At 35.9% G+C, this 20,276-nt stretch overlaps 1 protein-coding gene across 6 annotated transcripts in view; it reads left to right on the plus strand.

Moving 5' to 3' along the window:
• The window catches only part of USF3 (upstream transcription factor family member 3), a 71,031-nt gene that overhangs the window by 30,919 nt on the left and 19,836 nt on the right, over window positions 1-20,276 (plus strand). For 4 of the 6 annotated variants that reach the window (XM_058295830.2, XM_058295833.1, XM_058295831.2 and 1 more), the window contains exons 2-5: window positions 6,141-6,256; window positions 7,629-7,693; window positions 8,816-8,844; window positions 10,375-10,457. In XM_058295830.2, coding sequence (XP_058151813.1) covers window positions 7,647-7,693; window positions 8,816-8,844; window positions 10,375-10,457 — 159 coding nt within the window. In that variant the 5' untranslated portion in view covers window positions 6,141-6,256; window positions 7,629-7,646. Of the gene's footprint in view, window positions 1-6,140; window positions 6,257-7,628; window positions 7,694-8,815; window positions 8,845-9,432; window positions 9,536-10,374; window positions 10,458-20,276 lie in introns of those variants that run through there. The other 2 variants (XM_058295834.1, XM_058295832.1) reach the window with 2 other exon arrangements.

Consider the following 20,276-nt stretch of genomic DNA (forward strand, 5'->3'; position numbering starts at 1 on the left):
TGCTAACTAGACGTCTGTTTCTTGCCCTGACTCACACTCAAGGGGTGTCATGGAATAGTTCTGACTTAAGTTATTTGAAAAATCTCTAAAAGCAAAATATAGGCAAATTAAAATGTCCAGTTGAGTTGAAAATTTGATGTCATTCTGTGCCCATAAAACAGATCATTTCATGTTTCTTCAGTGCTATTTCTATATATGTAAAAAATGCAAGAAAATAATCAGCATTTTAATGGTCCTATGCATTTTCTCAGTAATTTTAACTATTAAAAAGAATTTAGAATTCAACCAAATAATAAATTTATTTGTATCCACATGTCTCTCTCAAGTGACTGCTCAACTGTGGGAGTCTAATCTTCCCATCCTAGTGGTATGTGCATGTGAGATGATATGTGGATTCATAGGAGGAGAGAAAGGAAAATAGTTACAGGTAGTAAATCTCAGGTTAAATCAATAATTATTTAGAATTTGTGTAAACAAGAATTGAGCATAAGCACATAAAATCTGCCTGGGAATGTTGAGAAAACTTGGGAACAAACTTAGATAATGTTAGTTTAATAGAACCAAATTTTAAGACAAATATGAAGTGATAGGGAAGTCCCACTTGAAATCTGAATAATGCAAGTATAAATGAAATGCTATGATTTATGAACTTGTGCAGTTTTGCTCCTTGAACTCTTTGGTTGAAAACCTTATTATAAAATTTCTATATTCTGCTTTATTTCTTAGAGTGCATGTTGATTTTCTTACAGAGAATTGCAAATTCTGTGAGAAAAGATATTTTCTTTGTATTTTCTCTATATAAAGACTACATGGCATCACAGTTACAAAGGACCTGAGTATTTTTTTTTATTTTATTTTTATAAATCCCTGCTTTTCTTGGTTTCCTACTTTTTTCTATAGATGTGTGGCAGATTAACAGGAAGATATTTAAATAATAGAACCTTATCTGTAGCAATAAAACTGAGTACAGTTTATAAGATTCAGGAAGAAATTTTAAATGCTGCTAAATTTCTTCTCTGTTGAGAGTTCTTTCTCTACATCAAATGAGATAGGTTGAAGAAAGCACAACTTTAGGGAGCCATGAAAGAAGCTCCTGGCACCCTTCCTGGCCCATTCCTCATCACATCCCTAGTGCAGTTTAGAGCTGGCCTGTGACCATTTGTTTGTCCCTGGCCTGTTTCCATCTGGAAAATACTGACTTGGGAAACCCTTCTCCAGTATGCTGCCTTCCCTAGAATTTGCCCTCCAGTTAAAAGCTGCTTGAGACAATGAAAACAGTATAGGAACAACTAAGATAGGCAGCCTGGGACAAAGGCTTACTTGCTTTAAGTCCTGCAGTGGAACACCCAGGAGAGCAAGAAGGTCTGTTTCCTGGGAAGTAGAGATTCCATTAAACAAGGTAACTCCTAAGACCACAAGCCGAGGATAAGATACAGGCCCAGAAAAGACCAGGAGGACTGTGTACTTTGCATTCACCGTGGACTGACCGTCCTGATTGGAGAGTGCCAGCCAATACAAAGCCAGTTTATAAAAATGGTGAAAGGTGTCATTTGTTTGTTTGCTTGGTTTTGTTAGCTCCTGACACTCAAGAAAATCTCTGTGATATTACTAGCTAGATACAAATTCAAGAAGCAGGTATCTCAGGAAATAAATCCCACTGTTAACATTTTAAAATATTAAAATGTACAATATGTAACCAGAGATTAAAGATGAACAAAGAAACAGGAAATGGTGGCCTATCCAAAGGAAGAAGATAGAAATCCAGGACATTTAAATGAAGAAGACCAGATAGTGTATATACTAACAAAGGCTAAAAAAATGATCATTATGCTCAAGGAGATGAAGGAAAATACAGAGAAAGAACTAAAGGGTATCAGGAAAACAATGAATAACAATGTGAGACTCTCAAGAAATAAAAATTTTTTAAAGTAACCTAACAGAACTACTGGAGTTGACGACCACAATAACTGAAATGAATTCTGGGATGGTTTCAACAGGAGATTGGAGCTGGTGGAAGAAAGAATCAGTGAACTTAAAAACAAGACAATTGAAATTGATATTCCCTTACAAATTTTTATTCACCTTTTAAATTATCTTCTCCATTTCCTGTGCTATCCAATATAGTACCACTAGCCACATGTGACTATTTAAATTTAAACTCTAATTACTAATCAGTATATGAAAACAGAGATTTAGTTTCTTGGTCACACCAGTCACTTTTCAAGTACTCAGTAGATACATGTTGCTAGTGGTTAAATATTGGATAGAGTAGGTATGGAATGTTTCTATTATTGCAAACATTCTTTTGGACAGTGCTGATCTAGAATATGTGCTTCTTGAAGGCAGGCATGCCTTATTCATGCAATTCATAGGATAATGTGGGTTTTGAATCTATACTTGAATGTTTGAATCTAATCCCACTCTCTTGTTTTACAAGTGAAAACATTTAGGCCCTGATAAATAAAATATCTAGTTAGGGAGTTTCAAGTCTAGAGCAGGAGCCCAGGCTTCCTAATTCCCAGTTCACTGGCCTTTCTTTGTGGTCTTTTATTTGTAAGCTCATCTGTTTGTATTCGTTTTAGAGGAAGGAGCATTAAAGTAAAGTAGTGCTTTTCAGACTTGAGGGTACATAGCAAACTGCATATTCCTGAACCTTTCCCTCCCAAGATTCTGATTCAGCAAGTCTGGAGTAGGGAATAGGCATCTATATTTTAAACATATACTTATCAAGACTGTGTAGTACTGGCATACAGCTAGATCAGAATAGAGAGTAACAGAATTCAGAGCCTAGAAATAGAACCACGCTTATATGATGGATATTTGATTTTCAACAAAGTCAGAAAATCCAATGAGGAAAGGACATCTTTTCAACAAGTGGTGTTGGAGCAACTATACCACATTTAGGAAAAAAATTAATTTTGACCCCTACCTTACCTCATGCCTAATATAATATTTTTTTGAAAATAACAGTTACAGAACTGAATATAAGAGCCTCTAGAAAAATTAATAGGAGTATATCTTAGAAATGGCAAAGGTTTCTTGGGCAGGACACAAAAAATCATAAAAGAAAAATTGATAAATTATACGTCTTCAAAAACTTCTGCTCACCAAAAGACACTGCTATGAAAATAAATCGGCAAGCCACATAATGGAAGAAAATGTTGGCAAAACATATTTCAAATGAAGGACAGGTATCCAGAAACTAAAAATATTTTAAAATGCCCAATTACTAAAAAATAAACATTCCAATTAAAAAATTGGCAAAAGATTTGGACATTTTACAGTGTAGGACCTATCAATTATAAGCATGTAAAAAAGTACTCAAGATCATTAGTCACCAAGGAGATGCACATTAAAACTATAGTGAGATACTACTCTATACCCACCAGGAAGGATAAAATTAATAGACTGAAAACACCAAATGATAGTAAGAATGTGGAGCAAGCAGAACTGGAAGAAGCGCAGAAAGTGTGGTGGACATTCACATGTACGTTTTCTTGTGGATATATTCTTTCATTTCTTTTGGGTAAATAGCAAGGAGTGGATCTGCTTGGTGTATAAGAAGGTCTGCTCCTAGTGTGTACTTAAGAGGAATGAAAGAATATATCCCCCCAAAAAAGACTTAAACAAGAATATTAATAGCAGCTTTATTAATAATAGTCCAAACATGGAAATAGTCCAGATGCCCATGAACAGAAGAATGGAAAAACAAACTATGTTATATGTTCACAGTTATGTGTCCATACTCAGCAGTAAAAAGGAATAAAATGGATGGATTTCAATAACATGCTGAGTGAACACCTGACACAAAGAATTTTCAATACATTTGTATAAAGTTCTTCGGTGAAAAAAAGTTAAAACACTGGTTGTCTCTGTGGGAGTAGTGAGAGGGATTAATTAGGGAGGGGCATGAGGGAACTTTGTTTAGTTATAATCTCTGCATCTAGATTGGAGTTTAGATTACACAGGTGTGTGCATTTGACAAAACTCATTAAATGTTACAATTAAGATTTGTGCATTTTATTATATGTAATTTTTACCTCAAGGGAAAAGAAATATTAGTTGTGATTGTAATGTAGATGATCATAGGACAATACTTTGAGAGCCACTAAGCCTAATCAATTCTAGAAATAATTCTTTCTCTCCATAAAAAAAAATTCACAGATTATTAATATAATATTTTGAAAATTTTCTATAAGTATACACGGCACTGTTTAAATATTTTGAAGGGTATGTTTGTGTTTAGTTATAGAAATATTGTACTAAAGGTGCCTTTCTCTATTAGTAGATTAGTAAGTGGGCAAGGATTTGTGAAACTATTGTACAGTTGCTTATCGCAATAGTTCTTTTATTAACATCAGGAAGGTAATTTTAATATCTGGAGCAGTTAGACATGGAAATAATTTTGCATTGAATTGTATGTAATTGAATTCATTAAATTGTGGCTTAAAATTAGATATTCACAGTGGCATTTCATTAACTGGGTGATTTTGCTTGGCAGGAATATTACTCTTAGTTTGCACCTGAGTGCCTTGAGTGTGTTTACTTATGCTATAAGTCTTTACTACCATTCACTTTAAGGTTCTAGAGGTTTAGAAAATTAGAACATTTTCTTCTTGTATCCGAATTGTAACATTACATTATCAGCAAATTTTCAAAAGTGCTAGAGAAAGACTGGAACTGCCATACTAATGACCAGGGCAAGTCTGATCTTACTGGTATACAGGTGAAATAATAGTGGTCAAATGATCTGCTACCTCCCAGATAATCTCTCTTGTAATTAATCAGAATTTTGTGGAATTTGTGGAATTTCACAAATTATAGATTCCTGCTCACTTCCAATTTTAAGAATCACTTGAGGGTACTCCTAAAATTTCAGTCCCATGTCTTAGAGACTGATTAAATTCTTAATAACTACCTCCAGTAATGCTTATCATCAGGAATGTTTGGGAAACATTGTTCTAAACTAGAGCTAAGTTTCTCAAACTTTTGTACATACTCCCACTCCCATACTAGCTTGTTAAAAATGCAGATTCCTAGATCCTAACCAGGGCCTCTCATTTGTCAAGTCTGGGATGAAACCCCCAAATCTACATTTTCAAGAGCTCATACAATGCACAGGTCTAAGGGCCATTTTCTTAGTGTCACTCCTTAATGGAAGGTCTCTATAGCAGTTTGATATGGTTATGAATTAAAAAAATAAATATTGGATTATGTTTGTAATCTGGTCTGTATCTGGGAGTGATTAAGTTATGATTAGGGCTTTGATTGGGTCATGTCATCCCCACCAAGGGGTGAGAACTCACAGATAAAAAGCACGGCAAAGGACAGAGTTGGGGGTTTTCGATGTTGAAGTTTTGATGTTGGAGTTTGATGCTGAAGTCTTAAGCTAGAACCCTGGGATGTAAGCTCACAGAGGAAAGAGAAGCCAGCCCCAGGAAGAGAGGAACCCAAAGCCCAGGAAGAGAGGAACCCAAAGCCCAGGAAGAAGCAAGCCCTGGGAAGAAAGGAACCTTGAACCCAAAGAGAAGCAAGATCCTGGGAGGGAGGAACCCAGGAAGCCTGAACCCTCGCAGCTGTTGGCAGCCATCTTGCTCCATCATGTGAAAATAGACTTTGGTGAGGGAAGTAACTTACGCTTTATGGCCTGTTTTCTGTAAGTTCCAACCCCAAATAAATACCTTTTATAACAGCCAGCAGATTTCTGGTATTTTGCATCAGCACCCCTTTGGCTAACTAATACAGTCTCTGAGTAAGTTTTTAGTCATTCTTACAAGAGATAAGGGAGGTAGGCCATTGAAGGAGAAATAACTTTGAAACTATGGACTAATCTTAGTATAAAACCTAAATTGAGGACTTTGATTAATCCAAGGGCAGTGAGTACCTAAGGGACAATGAGATTGCATAAGAAAAAGGAAAGAGTTTGGAACCATCCACTGGCTGAAGGATCATCATCTTTGTGGAGGTGGGGCATTGGAAAGTGACTTGAAAACAACTACGTTCATTTGCTTTCTGGTGATAGGTAGAATTCAGGGGTTATTTTGTATGTCAGTAAAAGTCTGTATGCTGTAAGTTGCCAGTTTCTTTCCTAAGTGCTGCTAATAGAAACCTAGCAAATCATTGATTTTTCTCTTGTGTAGTAAGAAGAAAACATAACATATAGACCATCTTCTGGCAGAAGATGATAGATTTGGATCAGAAACGGGAGGCGCTGGAAGCCAGGAATCAAAAGTGAAGAAATTCTACAAGCCCTTGGGTGAGAGAGGTGATGGGGATTTTATAAATTAATTACATGCTCCACATTAGCTTTATGTGGTTTTCTTTTGTGAGTGCATTGCTTTCAGTCTTACTGATACCTTTATCAATGTAAGGGAGACGGTGAAATAAGCTGCAGGTTGGGTCTTGAGCTACGCATTTCTCCTCGGGCTGCTTCAGTCTGTACCATCTGTCTTCTCGTTGCCTACATGCACTTTTTCTTATTTCCCATGACCCCCTTCCCTCTTTTCCAGTTCTAAACCCTTAACCTGAAATAATTCACTAATATTGTAGCTACCGTTTATTGAATCTATATCATATGCTAGGTACTGTGCTGTTGCTGTGCCTGCATGATTTCATTCCTGTCTCACAACTCAATGATTCAAAAATTGCTAATGTGACCCATTCTATAGATGAAGCATCTGAGATGCTGAGAGATTATATAATTTGCCCAACTCTCTCAGCTATTAAGTGGCAGAGGCAGATTTTCAGCTCGTGCTGTCTGACTTCAGACCCTATGCTTGCTGCCATCTTTTTCTTTCAGAGAAACCTGGGAAACCTCACTTGACTTTCCCCAGTACACGGATCTGGCACTCCCAGTTTGGCATACTGCTTTTGAAAGGTTGTTAATCCTTGGGGATTTAAAAAGCATTAAAGTTTGTATTACAAAATTTTTAGAGAAGAGAAAGAAATCACCTATAATATTACTGGCCTTATGTAACTACAGTTGAAATATATTTGCTTCCCTATGCACATGTATTTCCTATAGTGTTTATATTCTTTAGTATCCTGGTATTCAAATATAAATAGAAATTTTATAACCCAGATTTTAATGACTCATAAATGAGAACTGGCGACTTCTAGTAGATTGAAATTAAAGAAGCATAGTAAATGGATGAATGTATGAATGAATGAATGCTTCCATGTGTGTAGTATTGCATCTTTGGGTACTTGTCACTTGTTTCTTCCTGTGTTCAGATATACAAATCATTGTTCCAGTTTAAATTTTGTATAACACTTCAAATAGTATATGAATAAAGAACATACCTTCCCAATTCAAGTATGTTCTACCTGTTTTTCCAGATCTTGCTCAAATCCAAGCCCACAATGATCTTTGTCTCCAAACTTCTCTAGCACTTTCCGGCTCTACCTCACATTTGACATTCACCATGTTCTGTATCTGCCAGTTATACTTTTTTGTCCTGTTTTCTTATACCTCTTTCTATGCACACAGCACCTAGTCCAGTCCTTTCTCAGTGATTTAGTTTTATTTTTTTTAGCATTTTGACATTCAAATCAAATTGTTATTGATCAATTTTTATAAGATTCTAGGATGACTGTAAACTTTTTGGGTGTCTTTCCATACTTTATAGGTTCTTATCACTGTAATCATGCCAGAAATGACAGAGAATGAGACTCCTACAAAAAAGCAGCACCGGTATGTGTCCGCAGTACAAACATAAGATAGTTTGGGAAGACAAGTGACAGAATTAGTCCCTATTTTGCTAAGTAGGTATTCCTTGGGGAACTTTCATTTAGATGCCTAGAAAACTATTACTTTAGAAATATATGTGTGGATAAATATATAAATATTTGCCGAAAGGGGTACATATTAGAATTTACCTGTCCTACTTGATACACTACTAGCAGTGTATCAAGTAATTAAAATGAATATAATACCAAATTTAGTTTTTACTGAAATTTTTACTTGTGTACAGTATTAGTTTTTGTAGGCTTTGTAGTTTTCATTAGGCTGTAGTCAGTTTGAATAGACATTTTGTAACACTACAATCCATTAATGGTAATGTACATATGAGCACAGTATTACTTTTGGTTCTTTGTATAATGTTTCTTCTGACTTTCTAGCATTTTAGTCAATGTTTCTGCTTAGAATTACATGACCAAAACTTCTAGTAATATTAAAATCACTATACTCTTTCCTTACCAGATAGCTGTTGGAGTATGCTAATGTATTGGGTAATTGTGTTTAAAAAGGAAAATCAATGTTTTTAGTAGGTTGGCTTTTAATAAAACCTAAGAATTTGAACAACCTAAGATACACAAATATAAAAGATGGCTCAAGTGCCAGTCGCCAGTATATCTGGGCTGGTGGCGTCCATATTTTCCTCCCTGGGGTTCACTACTCTATATTGTTTCTATCTCCCCACCCACTTAATCCCACCCCGGACCAGTAGACTGCTAGATCAGAAATCATCTATTTGGCACATCACTTTGAGAATTTACTAGCCTATAAATTACATTTTTTAGGTAATTAGAGATTTCAATGGTTGATTCACTTCCTAACCCATGATTCTGGGTGTGCAAGAGTAGAGAATTAAAGATATTTCCAGAAATTGTTACTCCTAAATTTATATTGATGCATCTACAGTTAGATTTCAGATTGTAATAAATAATAAGAAAAATTTTCTTCTGGTGGTCGCTTATTGATGCAACAAATAAAAATATATAAAATTTATTTTTATGGTTCTCAAAATATATAATGCTGAAAATGCTTGCCTGTTATTTTCTTGTTACCTTGTATCTACACTTTTCGTTTCAGGAAGAAAAACCGCGAGACACACAATGCAGGTAGACACAATTTAAATTTTATTTTTTAGTATTTTTTTGCTTTCAAAATTAAATTGTATTGCAGTTGATTATAATTTTTTACATTTTAAGCATAAAATAATTATTCATTATGTTTTAGAAAAGTGTTTCCTTATTGTTTCTAATTGACAAAAGTATTTCCCTGCATCTCTTGAAAATGGCTTGCTTATCACATTCTGATTTATACTTTATTTAGATCATTTAAATCCAGAGATGATTATATTCATGAGCTAAAGTTGTAAGTGAAATCACCTATTTAGTTAAGTCCAGATATATTTCTCCTAAATAGAGTAAATAGTATATATCTTTGCAGAAGTTGCAGATGGGGTTGGCAGCCCAGAAAAGTAGGGGAGGGATGAGCAGCAGGCCATAGGTCTTATAGCTACTTTTTTTACCTCCACACATAAAAAAATACATTCTTAGATATCTTTTATGCATCTGTTATTTAAGAATTCAGAGGAAAAGTAAGCTATACTTTATGTATATATATATATATTTTTTTTTTTTGCCACATAAACTAAATATAATCTTTTCTGGTCATTTGAACTATATCTTTTTATTAATTGTCAGGTGATATCATAAATATATCCTGGCAGCAACTTAAGAGAGAAAATTGGACGTCATTGAAACGGATGAAAAAGATGCCCTTAACACCTAGATCATGAAGCAAAAAGTATATATTTTACAAAACAAGACTTACCCATCCTATAATCTGAAAGATCATTTTCTTAAATGCACTGGAATCCTTTGTTAGTAAAGAAATTTTCTAACAGAAAATAGCTAATACTAAGGTTTACTATTTACTGTGTCTTAGAGAAATTAAGTAGATAATCTCTTGTACCCTTTTCCCCTTTCATACACGTTTTAAAGCCATAGCTCATAAGCCCGGATCATTTCTCATTTAGCTGAGTAGTTTTCAAATGCCCAATTTCCTAGATGCTAAAGGTCCTGTGTTGCCGAAGTAGGCAGCACAAACTCTATAAAGAAAATTAAACTAATGCCTTTTCTTACATATTCTAACTCATATGTAATAGCTGTTTCTACTCTAAAAGGATCCTCTAGTTTTCCTAAAAAGTGTTTTATGGCTTATAAATTATCTAGAAAGGTCTAATTTGCCCATGTGTCATAAATAGGCAGCTTTATAACAGCTTGTTAGTAAGCTGAGATACAGATATTAAAATCTCTAGTAATTACATGAAATATAGTATAATAATGGCCTAATAGTAATGAAATATTGTAAATTGTTTGTTTATAATTTGAACTTATTAAGTATAGCAACCATTCTTTAAAACGATAATTTAAGAGCAGCTTATGTAAATTTCTGTAACATAAAACTTAAAATAGACTTTCTTAGAAACCTTATTTCCTTATTATATTTATCTGTCTTTAGGAGATACTGTTTGATAAATTTTCCTTAGGAATTTCTTTACCTAAATTTCTTTACCTAAGGAGAATATGGTACTTTGGCAGTAGTAGTATAGGTTTGATAAGTGAATTTTGTTCTTTGTCTAGTGGAGAGGCATAGAAAGAAGAAAATCAATGCTGGGATAAACAGAATAGGAGAGCTGATCCCATGTTCACCTGCCCTGAAACAGGTAAGCAGCACACTCATTTCATTCATTACTTGTGAACTGATAAGTCCCTAAGTTGTTTCTGTACTTAGAGTAATTATTTTTGCTCCCTGTCATTTATAGAGTATTTAAGTCGTGTTTTCTCTTGAATTACTAAACTAGTCCCATGTTTGTGTGCCACTGTATTCATCAAGCACTTCTCTTATTTTTCTGCCAGCTCATGTTCTTTATTAACTTTAAATTCTAGATAGTAAATTCTAGACTCTTTCAAGGATCTCGTCTTTATTTTATTCCCCCATGCCCTATCAAACCCACTAATACTCAAATTCTGAACTTAGAGCATGACAGTTTTCCCTCAATGAAGCTTTTTCTTTCTTCTGATAATGAGGATAAAATATGCTCATTGAAGCCAACAAAAATCAAACAGCAAAACAAACAAAAAAAACCAAACAAAACCAGAAATAAAACCAAAACAAAATTCAAAAGATCTGGAAAGTATAAAAAAGTTTAAAAAATAAATTTTCACTCTCCCCTCTTTTCCTCAGTTGTAACCACTATTAATTGTAGATACAGACATTGCTTTATGAATATATCTATGTCTATACAGTCAGTGCTTTTTTGAAAACTACTTTGTCATTTTTCACTCATCATACATAGTAGGCTTTTTCTTGATTGTAGTTATCTTTCCTTGTGTGGCTCTTTTCCTTTGTAATGGTTATTAGATATTTCTTAATGGTAATTAAAAAACATTGCATTACAAGGGTATACCATTATTTGCGGTAGCCTTTTCTTTTTAAATTAAATTTTAATCAAAATAACATGCAAAAATGAATATATATTCTTATAAGTATAGCCCTATAAAAGCTTAAAACAGCAAAATTAGTCTCCTATCTACCTGCTTCCCAGCCTTTTTTACAGCTCCTCAGAGGTAGCTATGCTCAACTAGCTTCTATTTACTTCTATAGTTCCAAGTAACTTACTTATACTGGTATACCTTAATTTATCTGTTTTTCAATATTATCTTTTGGCTTTCTATTGTACTTTCCCCCAGCTCTCCTCTCTCTGTTCTTCCCAGTATAATTCTATTACAACTTTTGGTTAAATCAGCATTCATTTTTTTATGTTATTAAGACTATGTAAATATACTGTTCAGCAAAATAGCATGCTCTTATTATAATGTTTCATTTCATGTACAACATTTTGTTTTTTTTAGAGTTAGTAATTGCCTCATGGTTTTTTATTGCTTAATTTTTCTATTCCTATTTTCAGTTCTTCACATGTCTAGTGATCCCTTGGTACAGTTTTCTACATGGTCAAATGTTCTGCATGATTTCCATTTTCCCTTTTTTTTCCTTTTTCCTCCACACTTTCTTCTGGGATCTGTCCTCCTTTTTCAATCTTAACTGGTTACTCTTTTACAATTCTTCTATTCTTTCAAGTTCTCATATTTTTAATTTCCAGGATCTTTATTCTTAATCTTTTTTCTTTTCATAGCATTTGTTTGTCATGGATACAATATCATCTCTGAGAATATTATATAGCTCCCCCCCCCCTTTTTTTGAAGGTTTCTTCAAAACCTTTTCTTTTTTGTCTTTGTTTCTTCTTAGTTCTCTTTTTTCTCTCCTTTGTTTTAATTGTTTTTCCTGTTGAGGCTTTCCTTAAGCTTGATGATACTTAGCTGTTTTGCTATTTGAGAATGAGGCATTAAGCAGCTGATTGGATAGGCTTGTCTTTTAGTGGCTTTTACTGTTGAATGATTAGCTGGTAAGCTAGTTACTTTTGTTGAGGAACTCCAAAGTATCAGTATTTGTAGTGTTTTTTTTTTTCTTTTTAGGGAAAGGAGCTGTTTTTTTTTCCCCTAGAGAAGAATCCTTCAGCCTCCTACCTAGGTTTGGGAATGGTAGAAGAAGAGTAGAAGCCTGACTGTCATTCATCTAGGAACTGAGTCAGGAAGGGCGTGCTAGAGAGTATCATGCATTTGTAGGCAGAGTTTTACACTGGAACCTCATCTTGTCCTCTTTGCTAAGGACCCCAAGGCTGAAATTCCTGGTTCAGATTTCATGGAAAATAAATTTGCTCTTGAAGCAGGGGCAGGAAAGGGAAGTCATTCAGCTGCATAGGGTGGAGTGGGGATCTAGGAGCTTATTACTTTTTTTTTTTAATTTGAAAAACAATTTGTCAAAGTATGTCATTCATATATGAATATATATAAACAATAAGTATATAGTAAAAGTTGTGAACTTAAAAAAGAAACGTATGTAACATCATGCAGGGCTATACCTCACTCTACCACAAACTTCTTGCATTGTTGTGAAACATTTGTAACAAATTAAGAAAGAGCATTGTCAAAGCATTACTACTATTAATAACTATAGTCCATATCTTACATTTGATGTATTTTTCCCCTAACCCACCCTATTATTTTTCTTATTCATAAACCATACAATTTATCTAAAGTATACAGTCAGTGGTATTTGGTGTAGTCACTGAGTTGTGCATTCATCACTTCAGTTAATATTAGAGCATTTTCATTAGTCAAAACAACAATGCCCAAAAAAAAACACCCGCTATCATACCCATATGTTAGTGCTTCTAATTACAAATCTTAGCTGTGCTTTCACCGTTTCTGTTCATTTCCAGATATTTACAAACAACTTTTTACCAATTCTGCACAGATTTAACCTCAGCTTTCCATTCTCCTACTACATTCTTTTTTCTCTCTGGTGACTTACATTCTAGCTATTAACTTCATGAGTTTGCTCATTGTATTTAGTTCATAGTAGTGAAGTCATACAATATTTGTCTTTTTGAGCCTGACTTGCTTCACTCAACATAATGTCCTCCAGCTTTATCCATGTTGTCATGTGCTTCATGACTTCATTTCTTCTTGTAACTGAATAATATTCCATAGTGTGTGTACACCACAGTTTATCCATTTGTGAGTTGATGAACACCTCAGTTGTTTCCATCTTTTGGCAATTGTGAATAGTGTCGCTATGAACATTGGTGTGCATATGTCTGTGTCACAGCTCTAGGTTCTTCTGGTTATATACCTAGTAGCGGGTCAAATGGCAGATCTAGATTTAACTTCCTTAAGAATCACCAAACAGACTTTGACAGTGGCTGTACCATTCTACATTCCCACCAGCAATGAATAAGTGTTCCTATCTCTCCACATCCTCTCCAACACTTGTAGTTTTCTGTTTTGTTAATAGTGGCCATTCTAGTAGGTATGAAATGATATCTCACTCTAGCTTTGATTTGTGTTTTCCTAATAACCAGTGATGCTGGGCATTTTTTCATGTGCTTTTTGCCATTTGTATTTCTTTAGAAAAATATTCAGATCTTTTGCCCATCTTATAATTGGGTGATTTGTCTTTTTATTTTTGAGTTGTAGGATCTCTTTATAGGTCATGGATATTAGACCCTTGTCAGATGTGTGATTTCCAAATATTTTCTCCCATTGAGTAGTCGGCCTTTTTAATCTCTTCACATAGTCCTTAGAGGTGCAGAAGTGTTTAATTTTGAAGAGGTCCCATTTATCTATTTTTCCTTTTGTTGCTTGTGCTTTGGGTGTTAGACTTAAGAGACTCCCACCTACTACAAGGTCTTATAGATGTCTCTTTATATTGTTTTCTAGGAGTTTTATGGTCCTGGCTTTTATGTTTAGGTTTTTGATCCATTTTGAGTTGATTCTTATATACAGAGTGAGAATAATCATCCTTTTTCATTCTTTTGGTTATGGATATCTACTTCTCCTAGCACCATTTATTGAAGAGACTGTTCTGTCCCAGAAAAGTGGACTTGTAGGCTTATCGAAAATCTTTTGACCATAGAATTGAATTCTTAATTCAATTCCATTGATAAATGTATGTATCTTTATTCCAGCACCAAGCTGTATTAACCACTGTAGCTTTATAATACACTTCAAGTTGAAGGATGTGAGTCCTCTATCTTTGCTCTTCTTTTTAGGATGAGTGGACCCCCTTCTCTTCTAAATAAATTTATTAATTTGGCTTTTCTATTTCTGTAAAGTAGTTTGTTGGAATTTTGATTGGTATTGGATTGAATCTATAAATCAATTTGGGTAGAATTGAAATCTTCACAATGTTTAGTCTTCCAATCTATGAAAACAGAACATCCTTTCATTTGTTTAGGTCTTTTTTAATTTCTTTTAGCTGTGTTTTGTAGTCTGAATATAGTTCCTTTATATTCCTGGTTAAATTAATTCCTAAATATTTGAGTCTTTTTGTTGCTATTGGAATTGAACTTTTTTCTTGATTTCCACCTCAGCTTCCTCCTTACTAATGTATAGAATTGCTACTGATTTTTGCGTGTTGATCTTGTATACTACCACTTTGTTAAACTCATTTATTAGCTCAAGTAGCTTTGTTGTAGATATTTCGGGATTTTCTAAATATAGGATCATGTCATCTGCAAATAGTGAGAATTTTACTTCCTCTTTTCCAATTCAGATGCCTTTTATTTCTTTTTTTGCCTAATTGCTCTGGGTAGAACTTCTAGCACAGTGTTGAGTAACAATGGTGACAGTGGGCATCCCTTGTCTTGTTGCTGATCTTAGAGGGAAAGCTTTCAATCTCTCTGCATTGAATGTGTTGGCTTTGCGATTTTCATATATGCCTTTTTTTATGTTGAGGATCTTTCCTTCTATACCTATCTTTTGAAGCTTTTTTTTTAAATCAAGAAAGGATGCTGGATTTTGTCAGATGCCTTTTCTGCATCAATTGGGATGATCATGTGGATTTTTTCCCTTCAATTTGTTAATGTGGTATATTACATTAATTGATTTTCTCATGTTGAACCACCCTTGCATACCAGGAATAAAACCCACTTGATCGTGATGTATAATTGTTTTTGTATGCTGTTGGATTCTATTTGCAAGTATTTTCTTAAAAATTTTTCATCTGTGTTTTTAAGAAAGATTGGTCTAATTTTCTTTTCTTGTAATATCTTTATCTGGCTTTGATATTAGGGTGATGTTGGCGTCATAAAAGGTGTTGGGTAATTTTCCCTACTCTTCAATTTTTTGGAAGAGTTTAAATGAGATTGGTGTTGGGAAATGGACTTTGGCCCAGTGGTTAGGGCGTCCGTCTACCACATGGGAGGCCCACTGTTCAAACCCCGGGCCTCCTTGACCCGTGTGGAGCTGGCCCATGCGCGGTGCTGATGCGCGCAAGGAGTGCCGTGCCACATAGGGGTGTCCCCCGCGAAGGGGAGCCCCACGCGCAAGGAGTGCACCCATAAGGAGAGCCGCCCAGCGCGAAAAAAAAGTGCAGCCTGCTGAGGAATGGCACTGCCCACACTTCCCGTGCCACTGACGACAACAGAAGCGGACAAAGAAACAAGACGCAGCAAAAAGACACAGAAAACAGACAACCAGGGGAAGGGAGGGGAATTAAATAAATAAAAAAATAAATCTAAAAAAAAAAAAAATGAGATTGGTGTTAATTCTTGAGATGTTTGTTAGAATTCACTTGTGAAGCCATTTGGTTATGGGCTTTTCTTTGTTGGAAGATTTTTGATGACCAATTCAATCTCTTTGCTTGTGATTGGTTTGCTGAGTTCCTGCATTTTTTGTAGAGTTAGTGTAGATTATTTGTGCATTCCTAGGAATTTGACCATTTCATCTAGGTCATCTAATTCGTTGGCATACAATTTCTCATAATATCCTCTTCTTATGATTTCTTTTTTATTTCTGTGGCATCAGTTGTAATATCCGCTCTTTAATTCCTGATTTTGTTTGCATCCTCTCTCATTTTCTTCGTTAGTCTTGATAAGAGTTTGTCAATTTTATTGATTTTTCTCAAAGACCAAGCTTTTGGTTTTGTTAATTTTCTCTTTTGTTCTTTTGTTCTCAATTTCATTTATTTCTGCTCTAATCTTTGTTATTTCTTTCTGTTTGCTTTGAGATAGATTTGCTGTTCTTTTTCTAGTTTCTCCAGTTGTTCAGTTAAATTTTTTATTTTAGCTCTTTCTTCTTTTAAGACTTGTTTTTATTTATTTACATTGTTTTGTGCTTCCTGTCTGTTTTCTGTATCCATTTGCTGTGTGTGTTCTTCTGTGTCTGCTTGTCTTCTCTCTTAAGCAGCACTGGGAACTGATCATGGGACCTTCCGGAATGAGGGAGAGGCACTTAATCTCTTATGCCGCCTCAGCTCCCTGGTCTGCTACATCTCTTATTGTCTTCTCCTCTGTGTCTCTTTGTTACATCATCCTGCTGTGCCAGCTCTCCACGCAGGCCAGCACTCTGTGTGGGCAAGCACTTCTGTGCCGGCCAGGACTCCCACATGGGCCAGCACACCACGCAAGTCAGCACTCCACACAGGTCAGTTCTCCATGAGGGCCAGTTTGCCTTCACCAGGAGACCCTGGGAATTGAACCCTGGACCTCCCATATGGTAGACAGGAGTTCAATTCTTTGAGCTACATCTGCTTCCCCCCTTCTTTTTTGTTTATTTTTATTTTTATTTTTTTTTAAAGATTTATTTTTATGTATTTCTCTCCCCTTCTCCTACTTGCCCCAGTTGTCTGTTTTCTGTGTTCATTTGCTGCGTGTTCTTTTGTCCACTTCTGTTGTTGTCAGCAGTACGGGAATCTATGTCTCTTTTTTTTTGTTGCGTCATCTTGCTGCGTCAGCTCTCCATGTGTGTGGTGCCACTCCTGGGCAGACTGAGCTTTTTTTTCACACTGGGCAGCTCTCCCTACAGGGTGCACTCCTTGCGCGTGGGGCTCCCCTACACGGGGGCACCCCTGCGTGGCAGGGCACTCCTTGTGCGCATCAGCACTGCACGTGGGCCAGCTCCACACAGGTCAAGGAGGCCCGGGGTTTGAACCGAGGACCTCCCATGTGGTAGGTGGACGCCCTAACCACTGGGCCAAGTCCGCTTCCCCCTTCTTTTTTTAATATAGGCATTTAGGACTGTAAATTTCTCTCTCATCACTGCCTTCTCTGTATCTCACAAATTTTGATAGTTATGATCTTTTTTTCATTCGACTCAATATATTTACTAATTTCACTTACAATTTCTTCTTTGACCCATTAATTATTTAGCACTGTGTTTTTCATCCTCCACACATTTGTGATTTTACCTCTTTCTCATCTGTTACTGATTCCCTTTTCATACCATTTTGCTCTCAGAAGGAGCTTTGCATAATTTCAGTCTTTTTATATTTTTTGAGACCTGCCTTGTGACCTAACATCTGGTCTGTCCTACAGAAAGATCCATGAGGACTAAAGAAGAGTGTATAACCTGCTGGTTTGGGATATAATGTTCTGTATATATCTGTCAGGTTCAGCTTGTTTATCATATTGTTCAAGTTCTCTATTTCCTTGTTGATCTCCTATCTAGTTGTTTTATCTATTGATGTGAGTAGTGTGTTGACGTCTCCAACTATAATTTTAAAGATGTCTATTTCTCCTTTCACTTTTGTCAAAGATTGCCTCATGTATTTTGGGGCTCCCTGGTTAGGCACATAGATATTTATGAGTGTTATTCCTCCCTGGTGGTTTTTTCCTTTTATTAATATATGCCTTCTGCATCTATCACTTTTTTGCATTTAAAGTCTGTTTTGCCTGACACCGGTATATCTACTCCTGTTCTCTTTTGGTTACTATTTGTGTGAAATGTCTTTTTCTTTTCTTTTTTAAGATTTATTTATTTATTTATTTCTCTCCTCTTTCCCCCCACACTGGTTGTCTGTTCTCTGTGTCTATTTGCTGCATCTTCTTTGTCCGCTTCTGTTGTTGTCAGCGGCATGGGAATCTGTGTTTCTTTTTGCTGCATCATCTTGCTGTGTCATTTCTCCGTGTGGGCAGCAACATTCTTGGGCAGGCTGCACTTTCTTTCGCGCTGGGCGGCTCTCCTTACGGGGCGCACTCCTTGCGTGTGGGGCTCCCCTACGCGGGGACACCCATGCGTGGCACGGCACTCCTTGCACGCATCAGCACTGCGCATGGGCCAGCTCCACAGGGATCAAGGAGGCCTAGGGTTTGAACCGTGGACCTCCCATGTGGTAGGTGGACGCCCTAACCACTGGGCCAAGTCCGCTTCCTGAAATGTCTTTTTCAACCTTTCACTTTCAGTTCTTCATACCCTTGGGTCTAACGTGAGTCTCTGGCATGAGCATATTGATGGCTCATGTTTTGTTATCCATTCTGTAACCTATGTCTTTTGATTGGGTAGTTAATCCATTAACCTACAATGTTATTACTATGAAAGTATTACTCACTTCAGCCATTTTATCCTTTGGCTTTCATATGTCATATCTTATTGTTGTTCATCTTTTTGCCTTTTTGGGTAACCTTTCTGATAGTCTGATATTCTTCACTTCTACACTCTTCTCCAAGCCTTTCTCTCCTTTTCTTTTCTGACTGCAGAACTCACTTTAGTGTTTCCTGCAGAGCTGGATTATTGTTAATGAACCCTTCTTAGTTTCTGTTTATCTGTGAATATTTTAAGCTCACTGTCATAGCTGAAGGACAGTTTTGCCAGACAAAGAATCCTTGGCTGGCAGTTTTTCTCTTTCAGTACTGTAATTATATCATACCACTGCCTTCTCACCTCCATGGTTCCTGAAGAGAATTCTGCACTGTTATTGGATGTCCCTTGTATGTGATGTTTCACTTTTCCCTTAATACTTTCAGAATTTTTTCTTTATTTGGCATTTGACATTCTGCATATTATATATCTTGAGGTAGGTCTATTTGGATTTATTCTAATTGGAGTCCATTGTGCTTCCTGGGCACATATGTTTATGACTTTCATGAGAATTGGGAAATTTTTGACAGTTATTTCCTCAAATACTCTTTCTGCCCCTTTTCTCTTTTTGTCTCCTTCAGGAACCTCCATAACACATATGTTGATGTGCTTCATGTTATCATTCAACTCCCTGAGCCCCTGCTCAATTTTTTCCATTCTTTTCTCTCTTTTCTTCTTTCTCTTCAATTTCAGTTGTTCTTTCCTCTACATTGGCAATTCTTTCTTCCATGATTTCAAATCTGCAGTATGCATCTATTGTATTTTTAATCTCACTTATTATCTTTCATTTCTATAAAGTCTTTTATTTTTCTATCCAAGATTCAGATTTTTCTTTGTGCTCACTCAGTGTTTTCTTAATGTCTTTTATTTCTTTAGCCATGTTGTCCTTCAACTCCATGATTTGATTTAGGAGATTTGTATGAATCTCATTGATTAGCTGTTTCAAGTTGTGGGCCTTATCTGCAGCTTTGATTTGTTCCTTTACCTGAGTCATATATTCCTTTGTTTTGTATGGCTTGTAATTTTTTGCTGATGTGTAGGCACCTGATTCAGATGCTTCATAGGTGAGGGGATGAATGCCTGCTGCTGCATTTACAGCTCTACTCATGGGAATTTTCAGCCAGCTGAGACTCCTTTCCTTTGCCTCTCTCTCTTCTGAGTGATGTCATTCTTTCCCCTGGTGTTCCGAGTCCCAGAGCAGCCCTCCAGACAATCTGTACCTGTCCTCTAGCTAATTTTTCTGGGAGAGAAGTGATCCCTCCACCTCTCTAATCCTCCATTTTCCTGGAAGTTCCCTACATATTACTTCTTTTTTTTTTAATAAAGTTAACTAGATCTAGGTTCTTTTTTTTTTTCTTTTTTTTTTTTTAAGATTTATTTATTTATTTCTCTCCCCTTCTCCCCCACCCTGGTTGTCTCTTCTCTGTGTCCATTTGCTGCATCTTCTTTGTCCGCTTCTGTTGTTGTCAGTGGCACGGGAATCTGTGTTTCTTTTGTTGGGTCATCTTGTTGTGTCAGCTCTCCGTGTGTGCGGCACCATTCCTGGGCAGGCTGTACTCTCTTTC

Source organism: Dasypus novemcinctus, chromosome 4 (genome assembly GCF_030445035.2).
Source record: "Dasypus novemcinctus isolate mDasNov1 chromosome 4, mDasNov1.1.hap2, whole genome shotgun sequence".
Lineage (NCBI taxonomy): Eukaryota > Metazoa > Chordata > Mammalia > Cingulata > Dasypodidae > Dasypus > Dasypus novemcinctus.